Genomic DNA, 16518 nt, shown 5'->3' on the forward strand with positions numbered 1-16518 from the left:
ATTAATTCTTGAAAAATGAAACTGTTTCACCATCCCTCTCTCATCGCTTATCCCAGGATGTTTTGTGGCTCTTGCCTGCACCAGTCTTTCAAAAGTGGCATACAAAGGAGAAAAAAATAGTGGTTTTGAGTACTTTTAATATGCATATTTATTAATAACAGTATTGAGCATGGACTTGCTAGGAAAACTGATTTTAATGTGCTTCTAGTAGTTGCTATTTGTTTGCTTAATTCTATTGTCGTCGTTGTCGACTTTTGTGGTGGTAGTGGTGGTGTCTACTTTTGTGGCAAGTTGATTCTCTCTGGCTCAGAGGATGTTGTGTTACAGACCAAGCTATGATTATGTTAAATTGACTTTTATGGCAAGATATCAGATGCATAGCATCAGGAGATGCATTAAAAATAAATACATAAATACTCAGTTTAGGTTAGCAGTGACTTAACGGTACTTCAAATTGTAAACAAAAAAAACCCTGTATTCTTTTCTTGCCCTCATTTAAATTCATTGCAAAATATCTGTTTGAAATCAATATTAATTACATAGAAATTGTGACCCTCTTTAGCAAATGCTTTAAAGTAGATCTTAAAAAATTAATGTGAAGGTTATTAGCCTGATTTTGAGCAACATTAAGCCTGTGTTAAATATTCCAGTGTAGAGTTTTTTGACAAAATCGTGCTCCCATGTTAGCATAATTAGTAATACCATAGTGAAACCCTTCTTACCATGCAGTAGGGAAGCAAAGAACAAATTCAAGAATACAGAAGAATCTTATTTCTATTTAAACAGTAGTCCTTTCCACTACTTGTAAGGTACCCGTAAAGATAAGATTACATGTGCCCCTTTTAAGACATTTTTGATATTTGAACTAATCAATCTGGTTACACCTAGCTGTTCTTAAGAATTGCTGTTTGTAAGACTCAACCATAAGCTAAACAGAAAAAGGAGGGACCAGTTCCTGTGCAGATGTTGGGCTGGCTCCCTTAGGAACACCACCGCCCTGTGTAGTATGCATGGCGTGTGTTTACCGAATCCCTTTAATTTTTCACTTGCAGTTATATAGTTTTCAATATTGATGCACGGCCACATTTTTTCTTTAACATATAGATAACGTTATTGATCAAAGGAGTAGTATGATTTTTATGTGAAAGACAAATTAAAAAGTTAAAACCCCGATGCTCTGGGGTGGTGGGTTGACCTTGGCTGGCTGCCGTGCACCCACCCAGCCGCTCTCGCCCACCATCGCAACAGGACTGGGGGAGAAAATAAGGTTAAAAAGCTCATGGGTGGAGATAAAGATGGGGAGATCGCTTGCCATTTACTCTCACAGGAAAAACAAACTTGGCTTGGGGAAGATTAATTTAATTTCTTGCCAGTTAAAATAGATTTGGTTAATCCAAAACAAAGGCAAATTTTAAACAATGCTTTCCAAAGTGTGGTTTGGGGAGTTTGATTCCCCAGCTTCCCCCACTGCGTGGCGCAGGGGGACGGGGATGGGGTTTGAGGTCAGTCCTCCTCACCAGCTTCCCCAGCCCCAGGGTGGGCTCTGCGCAGGCTGCAGTCCTTCGGGAAATGGCCCCCATGGTCCCGCCACGGGCCGCAGGGAAACACCTGCCCCAGGACGGGATGTGCCTCCTCCCACTCCTCCTCCTCAGAAACCCAGGCACTCGCTGGGCTGTTTCTCACAATTTTTTTCCTTGCTCCTCCCTGTAATTGTGGCGTTTTGCCCTTTTTTTAAAATACATTTTCACAGAAGTGCCGGTGGTGTCGCTGATGGGCTCAGCTGTGGTGGGGCCATGGCGCAGGCGGCTGGAACCGGCTGTGTCAGGCCCACTCCTCACAGCAGAGCCCCCGCAGCCAGCGCCCGGACGCAGGCACACAGTGCTGCTGAGTCACTGACGTTAAGAAAAAGTAAGGTTATTAGGGTGGGACGTTACGGAGGGACAGAGGGAAATGTTTTTAGGTGGAGAGGCAAAGGAATGACCTGCCACCTAAGCAGTTTTAACATGGAGGGTGCAAGATTGTCAGCACTGAGGAGGGGAGCCAAGGAGGTCAGCAGAAAGGGTGGGATGAGACTGGAGGGTTTTGGAATAAATCTGCTTGAGTTGGTCAAGTGCTTGACCACGAGTACTTCTCTAAGAAGGTATTGTCATGGAGTCAGTCCTGTCAATCAGACAAGACATCTGCTGATTTTGTGTGCAACGACAGGTAAAGGAGTTAAACTGCAAGGCCCTGCCTTGGAAGGCTTGAGTGTCCTCCATATCTGAATTTAAGGTTGACAGTGAAATAGCCCACAAAGGAAAAAGAAGTAAGAAGGCAATCTTTCCATACAAAATCTTCAGGCGCGATGTGTTCACTCTGCATGCTAGGTGTCAAAAGCTCTGGCCAGAAATGAGGGGCTTGTTGCGTAGCTCCTGTCCGCGCAGCACCGGGCGCTGCCATCCTCCTCCCATGGCTGCCGCCTGCTGCATCTACTTCGCGTGCTGCCACTTCTGCGTTTTCTGCACAGCATCAGGGGTCATTCAAGAGAGGAGACATTTGCAGTTTGGTAGAATGTCAAAGAACCAGGTGGCACATCCCAAGTGAATTAAAGGAGACATAAATGGGTGAGCACCTCTTAGGAGACACTCGTCGCATGGCTGCATGGGTCAGTCCTTAGACTGAGAGCATGGCTAATAACCAGTAACTCTGAAAATAAGCATTGCCTCTTGGTCTCTTCATGGAGAGCTGAGGAACGATTCGTATTTTTCTGTCAAATACATGCACTACTTTCAGCCTAGCCATAAATAGTTTTCATGCGTTTTCTTTTGATCATGAGTATCTCAAATTGGATTCCTTCCTTGACTTTGAGAAGGTGAGTTAATGTGTGGTACATGTACCTGCCTGGATTAGAAATGAAACATTTTGACATGAATGTTTCTACAGCTACACAAAAAGGAACTCGATGAAGTGCAGACACTGGCTCACGAGTGTAATGAGCAGCTGGTGAAACTTGATTGCTGAAATGTTCATGAAAAAGTAATTGCAAACAGTATTTGTTCAAGTGTTAAAATATTCCAGTTCTTGCACAAAAGTGTTGGTGGAGTTTGCTAACCCTGTCTTTCGCTCTAGTTTGTTCACATAAAATTTTTGCATATTTGGAAAGTTACCAGAGATTCAACAGGGTGATGTGATGAAAGTCAGGCTATCTGGAGAGGCTGAAAAAGGGAAGCAAGAGTGAAGTGAGGGTTATACTTCTAAGATGAGAAGGTTATAGCTGTGCTGCAGAAGGTGAGGAGAGGAAGCAGGGAAAATAGTTTGAGCAGAACTCATGGAGAAAAGAAGCTGCAGTTGAAGAAGAATCGACAAATGAGAATACATATAACTTCATTGGAAGATGGCAGTGATTTTTCTGGTGTTAAAACATGATGATTTATTTCACGTAATACTTTTTTTTTTTTTATCTAACCTTTTCTGCACATGGCATTCTAATTGTATCACTTTCCAGTAAGCTTATATTCGCTATAAAACTTTGAACTGTTTCTAGCGAGTCCATTTCCTTTCCCACAGCTTTATTTTGCACAGGAATAAAGTGGGTTTAGCACAGAGAAGTGGATAACGAGGGTTTTGACAACGCAAAATTTCTGGGGAATTCAGGGGTGTATTACCTGCTTCCAGGAGACAAAAAAAAAAAAATTCTTTTTAATCCTGTCACTTCTGTGTGTTAGGCTCCCTTCTCTCTTACGACATTTCATTATGGTGTTTCTGAGTTTGAAGGAAAATGTAGTTCTCTCTTCTTGTAGATAAGATCACTACTGCTGTGAGCTACTTTCTATGTGTAGTGTACATGAGTGTTTTGTGTCCCAGAGACTGAAAACTTTCCAAGAGTGGATGGTCTCTTACTCCTTTTTTAACCCTCTGCACTATTAATGTCTGTGATCTGGCTGAAAGCAGATCTTCCTGCAAGAAATGGGAGAAGTGCCTCAAGGTTGTCAGCAAATTCTTGTGAAGAAGCACAGGAATGAAGGCTGATGGTGTTACTGGTGTGCAGCCATCCTGTGGGCAGTCTTCTCATTTGTACAGGAAATTTTTGGTAGCTGGGAAGAAAACCCTGAATTTCAGGGCCATAGGTTATTCCTTTTGTTTCTGGTCTTGTAGCCTTGTGACTTGTTTGTTGTTCATCTCATACCCTGAAAGAAGCGCAAGTTTTGTACAGCCATAGTATGTGCTAATATAATATAATATAATATATGCTGTGTCGTTATGCTTGTCAATGAGGGGATTGAATTGAGCTGGACATTTAACTCATTCCAGAAGTTCTTAATGTTTAAGCATTTCATTCTGGTAACTTCATTGTTCTTGTGATGTGAATTTGTTGTTAGTTTATGGATGCTTCTCTTAAGGTAATTCCTAGGTCTTTCTTCTTAAAAAAAAAAAAAAAATCGTGGATGTGCTGACCCCTTTGTGTAGGACGATAATACAGACGTCCCCACATGAGTAGAAGGAGTAAATGGTAGGAACAGTATTCTCTGACCTGTCAGCAAGGGGTAAATGAAACCTGGAAATAGCTTATACAACTCTTTGACCTGTAGGGGAAAGTTTGGATTTGTGAATCCCTGCTGTATATTTAATGCTGTACCAGGAAATGTGAGGTTTGTGATTAGCAGCAGCACGGCCATGCATGCAGATAAGGCACACTCATTCTGCAGGACAGCGGAGCTGTGTGCAACCTGCAAAACATCCTGGAGGTGAGGTAGAGGACAAGATGCTCATTTGCTTTCTCAAGTATCACATTTTGTTTCTTTCCTTGTGGAGATCTGGCTTTGTACTTAATGTATAAAGAAGGTTTATTTAAGGACCAGAGCTCCCCATAAGACTTATTCTCCAGACCCTTCACCAGCTTCATTGCCCTTCTCTGGACACACTCCAGCAGCTCAATGTCCTTCTTGTACTGAGGGGCGCAAAACTGAACATCATATTCGAGGTGCAGCCTCACCAGTGCCAAGTACAGGGTGACAATCACTTCCCTACTCCTACTGGCCACACTGTTCCTGATACAAGCCAGGATGCTGTTGGTCTTCTTGTCCACTTTGGCCAGCTGTTGAACAGCACCCTCAGGTCCTTTTCCACTGGGCAGCTTCCCCAAGCCTGTAGCATTGCATGGCATTGTTGTGACCCAAGTGCAGGACCTGGCCCATAGGTCCAGCCTGTCCAGATCCCTCTGTAGAGCCTTCCTTCTCTCAAGCAGATCAACATGCCCACCCAACTTGGTGTTGTTTGCAGACTTAGTGAGGGTGCGCTCAATCCCCTCATCCAGATCACGGATAAAGATATTAAACAGAACTGGCCCCAGTATTGAGTCCTGGGGAACACCGCTTGTGACCGGCCACCGACTGGATTTAACTCTGTTCACAACTCTCTGGGCCTGTCCATCCAGCCAGTTTTTTGCCCAGCGACGAGTATGCCCATCCAAGCTATGAGCAGTTGCTTTCTCCAGGAGAATGCTGTGGGAAATGGTGTCAAAGGCCTGAAGTACTGAAGCCTGAGTACACAACATCCACAGCCTTTCCCTCATCCACTGAGCAGGTCACCTTGTCGTAGAAGGAGATAAGGTTAATCAAGCAGGACCTGCCTTTCATAAACCCATGCTGCTTGTCCCATATGTGCCATGTGATGACACTCGAGATGATCTGCTCCATAACCTTCCCCAGCACCAAGTTCAGACTGACAGACCTATAGTTCCCCAGATCCTCCTTCCAGACCTTCTTGTAGATGGGCTTCACATTTGCTAACCTCCTGTCAACTGAGACATCCCCGGTTAGCCAGGACTGCTGATAAACGATTGAAAGTGGCTTGGTGAGCGCTTCCGTCAGCTCCCTCAGTACCCTTGGGTGGATCTCGTCCGGCCCCATAGACTTGTGTGTGTCTAAGTGGTGTAGCAGGTTGCTAACCATTTCCCTTCGGGTTATGGGGGCTTCATTCTGCTCCCCGGTGCCTGGTGCTGAGCACTCTTTGCTCTCCTTTGTTTGACAGAAACCAGGGATTACTTGGCACCCAGCAGAACGTGGTTACGTAACAGTAAGGACAGTACTTGTATAATTTAATTAGAACAATGTATTTATTTTCCAGCAATTTGTTTCTTGTTTTGCAGTTCTCTGTTTTCGAGGTGTTAGATATGACCAGCTAGACAGAAGCCCTTTGTTCTCTGAGTAATTCCCCATATTTTTTCACAAGCATGTAGATATTTCATTTAATCCTTTGCAACCTCCCTTTGTGGCATCTGCTTATTTATCACTGTCTTTAAGATCTCTTTTCCACTTGGTAATGTTCATATTTTTGGTCCCTTGGTTACTGTTATTGTAAATTATTATCCAGTAAGATTTATAGCTGTGAGACTTGTACAAATAATCTGTCTCCCCCTTTTAATGGCTTAACACTAAGATACCTTTGTTATTTTCTAATGAAACTGTATATTTTCTGGATAAATTTTTGCAAATATATAATGAAAATTTAGGCTGGCAATGCAACTGCGTCAGACTGTCTGACAGGCTACAAACCGCACTACACCGTGGGCACAGGGATTTCTCAAAGCATAGAGGTGGTGAACCCATGGCATCTTTACAATGACTTAACCTTTTCTTAGACAACTGACATTGGAACTCCTTTGCTGGTAGAGTATAATGCAGTACCAGATAAATTGCTGGGGTTTTTTTATTGATTTATTACCTCATTTAAATACGGAAGCAAAAATATAATGTAATTTAATTTCTTTGTTACAGAGTCACATGGAAAGGGCTATATACACATTTTTTAAATTCCAGTAGCAGTTTTTATAACTTTTCAGTTCATTCCCCTACTCTGCCTAAATCACATTTAGCTGCTTTTAAAATAGAATTTTGAAATAATTTTGTACTCTTTTATATGAAGTTCTTATATCTGGATCTGAAGTTTACAAAAAAAAAAAAGGGAAAAAAAAAAAGATTAGGCCATCACATTACATAGATTTATCCAGGTAGTGCAGTCTGTTGTGAGTTGGGTTTTTTGCTCCTGTGTTTTAGGAATTAACAGCAACCATATGCTATTCGCCTTTGAGAATTATTAGTAAATTTAATTAAGTTTTTTTTTATCTCATGTTTGTTTGATTGGTACTCAGTTTTTAACTACATATTCTTTGGGATAGTATTTCAGTAAATAGGTTCAAATGGTCACTGTCCTACTGGTAGGGATCCTCCTCTCAGCCAAAATGAGAAAACCAGTGGCTGCAGAATCAGGTTCTTCTCTGCTCCTGAGATTGAAACATCAAGGAACAGGTGACAAGTTGTTCTTTTGTCTTGTTTCATGCTTCCCATGTCTTCATTTAAGCAAGATAGATCACAGACCTCAGATATAATTTTTTACATTTATTTTGAGTAGAGGTGAAGAAAAAGAGCTTTGAAAGCAAGGTTGGGTGTTTGTTTTCAGATGTGCTGACTTCAGTGAGTCTGAGCCGAGTCAGAGTAGCTCTGCATGATGGGAATATTCTAAAGGGCTTTCCATCTCTACTTTGTTGTTCTGTGTAACATTGCTATGTGCTGGGGCTGGATACTTAAGGCAATTATTTTGATTGTTTGATGATTTTTCACAAATTAAATTTTTGCTAAAAGTATGTTTTATGTGAACTATTAATAAATAACTTTTTATGGTCTTTCAGCGTGAGAAGCTGATACATGAGTTGGAGGAAGAAAGACATTTAAGGCTTGAGAGTGAAAAAAGATTACGAGAGGTGACACTGGAGTCGGAGCGTAGCAGAGCTCAGATGCGTGGACTGCAAGAACAGTTTTCCAGGTATGTTGCATAAGTAAACTATGTTCAAAATATAGGAAGAACATACTGTGGTGCAAAAAGATTGACCAAACCTGTTGATAGCTTGAATGGATGGAGTCTAAGGCGAAAACTACTCTGTCTCTGAAATTCAGTAAACATAATGGGCTTCTGGCTAAATGATTATTAGCAACTTAAAATTACTTATATCCTCATTCTATGTAATGGTGAACATTTTCATTTCTAGAGATTTTGCATTTGTTAGAATTCCCAATAATTTTCAAAGTATGGGTTTTCACTTCTCAAAAAGTGGATGTCCTTGATAAATCAATATTTGGTTGCTTGTTTCTGTTAACCAAGAAGAATGGGTTTGATCAATCTGAATAAAGGAAAAAAAAGTGATGCCTTTTAGTAGCTGAGTAATCATACTGCTTGGACATGCTTCGAGTCTCTTCCTGCTTTGACTGCACGAGACCTTTTTGCTAGAACGGAGCTCCACTAACAGGGGAACCATCTTAGAACTAGGATTTAAGACAAACTATTCATTCATATGACCACAGTAAGAATTTGTGTTATTTGATGTTTTCACGATGCATGATGAGATCCTGTACATCAAATACGATTTTTTTATTGTTTTTGTCATGTGAACAGAAACAAAATAATCAAAACAAAATCAAAAGAGACAATGGAATTTTATGTTGTATATTTTCCATCAAGACTAAATATTAACTCAGGCCCCTGAGTTGTTGAAAAGTTCAAGTTGAGTTTAATATGGTAAAAACAAGCTGTGGGGTGGCTTTTTTCTTTGGTTGTTTTTGTTGGAGTTTTTAGGATTTTCTATATTGAGCATTTTTTGTGGGTTTTTTTTCCTCAGTGTCTGCCATGCTGCTTCTTTGATTAGAGACTGGGTTTCCAGGCAACACTGCGAAAGCATTTAATAGCAGTAATAAAATTTGTTCTGATCGGTTATTTTGTTTCTGGAAAATTTCCATTAATACTCTTCAGATTTTAAAAAAACTATCAAAGTGTTCAGATAAGTCTGAAATTCTTTTGCTAAAAATGCTACAGATACTAATTTCTTTAGTTTGTTGTTGTTCTTGTTGTATGATCCTTGGTTTCCATTTTTACGTATTCTGATGAGACTCCCTGAGTAATATATACAAAATAAATCCACCCTGTGAGTATTCTTGGTAAGAGTATTTTACTTTATTATATATTATGTCTGTTTATGAAAGAATTTCCTGAGGTCCTGGTTTTAGAACAATATTATTGTTACAATAACTAGAAGCCTTTGAAATAACCCTTGAAGATGGTGCAACCATGATTAAGAAAAGAAGGGGTGAGGAGAAGCAAGTGTCCGGAGAAGTATGCCCAGTAACTTGGTAAAATTTTAGCTGTTGCATATTCAGATCTTTTCAGGATAACCCTTCCTTATTCCTGTGAAAATGCAGTAATCTGATTTAGCTTTACAGTGTTTCTGAAAAGAATAACTGTTATTAGTTAGAGTCTCTGAAGCCCGTGTTCAAATTAATCCATTCTTTTTCTTCCATTCTTTTCTTCCAAGCTAGACTATTTGCAGTCTAGCTTGCTCTGATCTATCAAGAAGCAGAGGGATTGAAGTTCTTTGAACTGAAATTGTCTATTTTTGCACCTCTGATTTAGATAAGGGTGAATGCCATCTAAATCAGTATTGTGCTCTTTATGAGGCTGGCTGTCTGCACGCTAGCTATACTGTTTGACGGCAAACTTAGCATCGCTTTCATTAATGTCACCTGAGGCTGCCCCCATTAATTACCGGTGATGAAAACTACCATTGGCTTCATGGGGCTATAATTTTATTTTAGTGTAGACCAGATGCTAGGAAGAGAATGCATCACTTAAATACTTCATTTGCTTTTAAAACATTGTTTGTTATGATGAATAGTAGAGTCTATTTTTTTCTTCTGTTTAGGAGAATATTAAGATATTTGCTTACACAAACAGACTTTGTCCCTAAATGGGTGTATTTTTTCTTACCCTGCTTGAGCAAATAGTGAAACTGGCAACTGGATAATTTGGGGCTGCTTAGAGATTCTGTATAGTTTGAAGGATTTGAGATTTTATTCTCAATTTGAGAACAAGTAAGTGGGACAAGACACCTGGTGCTGGGAGGAGATGTTAAAATCAAGCAAATTGGAAGTACTTTGGAAGAAGATGGCTAGAGAGTTAATACTTTGGGCCCAAACATGCTGGCTTTCAGATGCAGATAGACTGAAGTAAGAACATCTATTATAGCATAAATTGTTTACATCTCTCTAATTCCTGAACTGAGAGGATTTGCGTAGACTTTCCTACCACGTGCGGTGCAGTAGGTCAACCTGCGATTTGGACAATGGTTATCTGCATCTTTGAAAGAATGAAACCTGATAGTTTGTGGAAAGCTGAAAGTTGACCTTTGTGATCAGGGGAGGAAAGCTGCCTATTCCTGTCTGAAATTGTGTGAAAACTTTAATCCATCATATAAGCATATAGTTTGAGATTGAGGAGTTCCAAAAGCGAGGTTTGTTTTTTTTTTTTTTTTTTATTGATTGACATTTCTGTTCTTACCAAGTAAGCAGTATTCCAGCCTGGGAGTCTGAAATGAATCAAAGTTCTCTTTCTTAACATCTGTATAAATCTGCCAGAGCCTTAAAGTGGCACAGTGGTTAGTTTGATAAATAAATGACAGTTGCTGTAGAAGGAGAAATAAGGTGTGGATGTATTTAAGGTGTTAATATATTTAAGGTCTTTCCTGTGGGAGAACCGTTTAATGCTAAAGCTAGAATGTTACAGTGTAGTTGGATGCAGTTACTTTTGCATTGCCTTAGTATAATCTCACCTTAAGGTGAAATCCCTGATGTGTTCTTTCTCAGAACCACTGAAATCTGTTGCTTTGCTGCAGCTGTTCTGTTAAATTCTCTAAGGCTCTTTTTGGCATGACAAGTGTAGATGAATGTTGCTGAAATGCACAAAGACTAACCCTATAAATACCTGTCAGCCCAGTTTCTTCCGAGACAGTGTCATGCAGTCTGACGTTCCCATTTTGATTGTTGGTTACTCTCATGCATGTACTGGTGTGTCACCATTTCGGCTACTGTTATGCCTGCTGCCTCTTTATTTAGCTCTAGAAGAAATTATGTTAATTATTTTTTGTTTGGTTGGTTTTTTGAGTTTTCTTTGATTGCTCATAGTTTAACATTACTTCCTCCTTGAACTTATATCTTGGACATTAGAGAAGAAAATACATTGTCTCATGTACCTCCTTGTTCTTGGTTTCAGCTGTGCTTTTCTTACTTTCAGCATCTTCCTACAACGGTAGGAACAGAAATGCAACAACCCTGCCTGAGGCAGTAGGTGTGATTTATAGTATCACTCTAAAAAGCACAGTAATACAATATAAATTGATTACATTTCTCTGCTGTACATCAGTAAGCAATAGAAATTGTTGTCTGTTGAGTGCATCAGTACATGTGGCTCCAAACTGGGATTAAATGTTAAAGCAGTAAAAGAGGTAGCTTTATTTAAGTTATTTTGATTACTGTTTTGGTCTAAATGAAACAAGTTTAACAAAACACACTATTGTAAAGTATATCTGTAAGCAGTAATTGAAGAGGCTAGTATCAAATCTTGAAATCCCCTTTGGGTAAATTTCAAAATTTTTTCAGTTAAGATGATGTTGTTTATAGGTATCAATGTCAGTGACTGGAAAACTGCCTGAGGCTTTTAAGAATGGATGTTATTGGAAAAGTAGGAAATGGTCCTTGTTTCATCTGCCCGGGTCCTGTGAATGGGATGAGTGGAATTCTCATTAGATTGTATTTCAGCGTTCCCCTCACATTAATATTGACCGTAGGGTTAAGCCTGTCACTTCTGACATGGAGAAGAATGACTACCACAACTCTGATAACACTCTGCATAAAAGGACTGTGTGGCCATTGGTTTAAGCACATCCTACTTGGCTTTCTCCAGTTATTGTTAATTCCTCTTGCTCCATTCTGGCTTGTCAGCAGGTGAGTGGAAATGATAACTGTTTTCCTAGCAGCTGTGATAGAGGTTTTTTGCACTGCATCAGCATGTTGATGTTGCATCATCACATCATAATTATAATGCTATCACATCTGCTTGATCTAGAGGTCACCACCTGCTGGCACTTCAGTGGCCTTGCTGCCATGACTAGTAATCCATATACAACAGAGACCGTGTCTGAAAAGTATAAAACACTACAATGCTTTGGTCGCCCCTGGGGTCAGTCGGTTTGTCTAATGCCCACTGAATGCCAATTCAAACCATTAATAACATTTTAATCTAGTTTCTCGGGAGATGAAAATGCTCTCCTGGATGCCACTGATAGTATTCCTTTGATTATGTCAGAGCAGGGATGAGTAAAATACTATGTGGGAATTCACTCCATGTCTCGGAAGATTACAGAAGGAGCTGTCTGGAGTTTTCCTCTTCTCTTTTGTGTAGTTCTGCAGTTATGTCTTATCATCCTCCCTGAGTGGGCTGTGTGCAGGGTTACTGGGGGAGACAGATTGTCACAAAGATAGAGTTTATATCAAAGGCTGACCTTGTCATCCTGCCCTATGTTTTTAGATACCACCAGATTTTATTAGGTGTGGCTGTGTGAAATGTTACAAAGAAAAGTAGTGAATAAGGGTAAAACACAACTTGCTGACTTGAAAGTGCTCCATCTCTGGTGTGTGCCTCACCACTTGTGCGCTTGCTGTCTCCTTTGGTACTGACTAGAAGATGTCCATCTTCCAGTGGGTTGATCTTGGGTGGCTGCCGGGTGCCCACCCAGCCGCTCTCTCACTCCACCTCCTCAACAGGACTGGGGGAGAAAATAAGAAGAAAAGAAACCTTGTGGGTTGAGATGAGGACAGGGAGATCACTCACCAGTTACCGTCAAGGGGAAAGCAGGCTCGAGTTGGGGAAGATTAATTGATGTTATTGCCAGTTAAAAATAGTGTAGGACAGTGAGAAACAAAGACAAAACTTCTTCCACCCCTCCCTTCTTCCCAGATTGAACTTCATTCCTTCAATCCCTCCTCCCTTGAGCAGCATGATGGGCAGCAGCGTGGTGGAGGAGCTGCTGTGATCAGTCCAAAACACTGTCTCTGCTGCGCCTTCCTTCTCACGCTTTTCCTCTGCTGCACTGTGGGGTCCCTCCCACCAGGGTCTTAGGGTTCTGGGGGGCCTCTCCCGTGTGCTGTGTAAGTGAGATGGAGCTGATGCCTGCTTCACAAGCACGGCTTTTGGAGCTGCTGCTCTCGCTGCGCTGGGCAGAGTGCTTTCACTGGAGGGCTGATTAGCTCTTGGCCTCAGGACATGGTGTGAATGCTGTTTTCCTAGGGCTTTGACCTAATGCTTAGGGTATCGATCTTGTCTTTTGATTGGAATTGACAGAGTAAAAGGATGAAGTTTCTTTTAGATTAACACTGATGGGGTGAATATATTAGTATTTTTATTTACATGCGTGTACAAGACTTAGGTATATATTTCATCTCTAATCATTGCTCAGAAGTGTCAAGCATTATTTTAAGTAAGACCAAGGAGCTTTTTTCATCTGGCAGAAAATAAAGGAATGGTTTTATTAAACCTATGAAATTAAGCCCAAAGAGGAGGTTGCCCCACGTTCTGTATGGAGTTTGACCTCACTCAGTTCATGGGCTACTATGAACTAAATGTGCTGGTTTCCTGTTTAACCAACAAGAAGGAAAAAAAAGAAATTTTGTGATTTTTCATACCAGGCTTCATTTTTTCCACCCTCCTATTCTGTGTATGAATACGGTGGTTTTGGAAGTACACACACATGAGAAATACCTTCAAAGAATGTGCTATCTCAGTTTTCTTCAAAAACTGCAATTCTCATTCTCACGTTAGAAACCATCAGGTTGAAATACATATCTTCATACAGAAGCTGAGAAAGAACAAAAGCAGTGAGGTGAGAGTGCAGAGAACTGATGAACCAGTGTAAACTCCGTGCAAGGACCAGAAGTTACGGCAGGCTGTATTGCGTGGTGTGTATTGACTTACGTAACACTTTCAGAGAGCAATGGATTGCTTTGCTTCAGGCATTATTAACGATGCACATAGAGGTACATGCAGTTCCCAATCTTCTGCGGACTCTTCAGGCGCTGAAGCTGTATTAAGAGCCAGCCCTGTTTCCATACCCTGATGCACTAGTAAATCATGTCATGGTGCTTCATGGCAGCTCTTAGATGCTGAAAGCTTCTTTCAAGGCGTCCAGGGAAATAGCTAATTTTTATCTTCCACAGACAAAACCATGACTATCTATGTGCTCAGAAAATCCTAGGTTTGGTTTGTATTTATTTATATGCTGACAGTGTGCATCATAGTTGCATTTCTGGAAGGCTGCATCTATTGCCTTTTACTGATTTATCAGAGCATGAAATGATGCTCTGCTTCCTCTGTTCTAGCTAGCACTACAGTTTAATAGGATACAGTGGCTTTTTTTTTTCCTTTGCATGATGTAATAGATTAGCACCAAAGTAGTACTAGGTTACAGTGTAATCCTTTGGTTTACGCTATCTTTTAAAATGTACAGAGCCTAACATGAAAACAATATATCGACATTTTCACCACTATTTAACAGTAGGCCACCAATGCCCACGTACAGGTCCACACACAGAGTATAATCCCCACCGTGCTTTAATTTTTGTAATAGAAAGATGGTTTGGATATTCTCTGCACCTTGGTCCTGACTTAGCAGAACCTGTCTATATTAGCTAGTGTGTGTATATTAGCTAGTATGTGTCCATCATCTCTCTTGTTATACGGCTGTGTCATTCCCAAAGTGAGACATCTCCACTGATGTTGAAAGAAGCTTCTGGAAGCATGTACCAAGTAATATTTTGCTTGAGAGAAGAGCAGGGATTCCTATGCTGATGTAGTGGTTGGGTTTATAGACCCTTTTATGTCGAGGACAGTGAAAACCTCATTTTGGTGAGATTGCAGACTTCCTTGCTACTGCTGTTTAAAGAGATTGAGGTTCATGTTTGGTGTTTATGTAGTGTGAAATCCTGTACCTGTTGAAGTTCACAGCTCTGTGCATTTTATTTTGCACAATAATAGGTAGATTTTTGCAGGTGTTTCTAGCTACGGTAGTTCTCCATTGTAAAATGTGTTTAGATTTATGAAAGGACAGTGCTGGTACAGGAGCTAAGTTCTATTACTGAGTAATGTTGCTGCCTGAGAGCTGTGTGGTCATGCGCGGTAAGATCTTTCCAAGGTAGGTAGGACCTGTGGTTGTCAGGAGAACTTCTGTTACTTATTGCTGGTTTGCTTTTCTTACAGATGTATTTTTAAAATTGCATTGGAATATGCAAAGTTAAAGTACTGACTGTTTCTTTCCTGTGGGACTTGCCATAGCTTGTTTTCTTTTGAACTTGGGAAATCAGGAAAGTCACAGATGTGTCAGGTGCTATTCTACAATTCCTTGATGCTGTATAAGGTAAAGAGGCTATTCAAAACCAAGACATCCCTTCACATATTTAATAAAAAGATTCCTTTGCTAGACAGGATAGATACCTTAATTCCACAGACCAGCAGAAGAATCAGCAGACCTACCAGAAAAAGATCTGCAAAGATAGCATTTATTTTCCTTTAGTTTATTTTCTTCCCTTGAGTCAAGCCATTTGATATTAATTAGCTGTAGTCTAAAAGAATATCTTTTAAAATGTTTTCTTTTAACGTTAGATTCTTAATTCTGAGTTGTTTTTCAGGAAAGAATCTGCTCTGATTGATTACACTGTAACATTATCACTTTTTCTTCATAGCTGTATAATATTGCTTTTGAAGTTTCAACATGGCTAGAATCAGATGCTGTATCCTTAGTAGAGCTAAAACAGGGAGCCTACACTCCCGTTCTAATTGCAAGCAGATAAAATCTGATCCAGAAAAGTGCTCAGCCTTTTTAAGATACTGGTGTGCCTTCTGCTCTCGTTAACAGCAGAAGGAAAGGAGTTCTTCAGGTACCTTTGAGGAGTTTGGTGCCTTAAATAGTACAGATGTACAGATTTGTGGTACAGGGGATAAGAACATGAAATCCTGGATGTTATCTGAGTAGAATAATAGAGGAATCCTTTGTCTTGTCTGGATTTCAAAGTGAGGTTTTCTGTTTTCCATGTGTGTATGAGGCAGGGAGGAAAAAAGGGCTTTCTCTAGAGTACCCTAAAGGAGATGGTACAGGCAACAATACAGGAAAACAGCCATGAAGATGTCCCTGATTTGATATCACCTGTTGTATCCAAAGATGGGTCCCATGGATTGGGACTTTTATGCTTGTCGGTGATAAACTGTTGTAGAATCGCATCTTTACTCACAGTTTGCTTAGCTGGCTTTCTAATACTGGTGTGCAAGTAAAGAGCTGGTCTTTAAATGTGACCAGTGCATAATTTGTAAATATAATGTTTGTCATCCTGGTCTGCATAACCTCTTAAGTACCTACACTAACTAATGGAAATAGAATAATTTATCTGCCTGACTTGAGGTGGTAATATATTTTTTCAACCTAGTAGCAATTTGTAGTCTGCATAGATTGGATTGTTTCACAGGAGAATTATTATGGTAATTTTAATTTTATCTTAGAACTTGTAATTATTCCGCAGTATTATTCTAATGTAACAGGCCATGCAGCAGTTCATTTGTTTGTCACTGCTCAAAATTGGACAGGGCAACTTAAAAATCTAGTTTTAATCTTTT

General features: G+C 40.2%; 1 protein-coding gene across 1 annotated transcript in view; it reads left to right on the forward strand.

Moving 5' to 3' along the window:
* NCKAP5 (NCK associated protein 5) overlaps positions 1-16518 on the forward strand; it is a 398473-nt gene that overhangs the window by 200459 nt on the left and 181496 nt on the right. Inside the window, exon 5 of the mRNA XM_086751339.1 lies at positions 7667-7800. Within this exon, the coding sequence (XP_086607465.1) occupies positions 7667-7800 (134 nt within the window). The remainder of the gene's footprint in view (positions 1-7666; positions 7801-16518) is intronic.

This window comes from Chlamydotis macqueenii, chromosome 6 (assembly GCF_036417535.1).
Source record: "Chlamydotis macqueenii isolate bChlMac1 chromosome 6, bChlMac1.mat, whole genome shotgun sequence".
In the NCBI taxonomy this organism is placed as follows: domain Eukaryota; kingdom Metazoa; phylum Chordata; class Aves; order Otidiformes; family Otididae; genus Chlamydotis; species Chlamydotis macqueenii.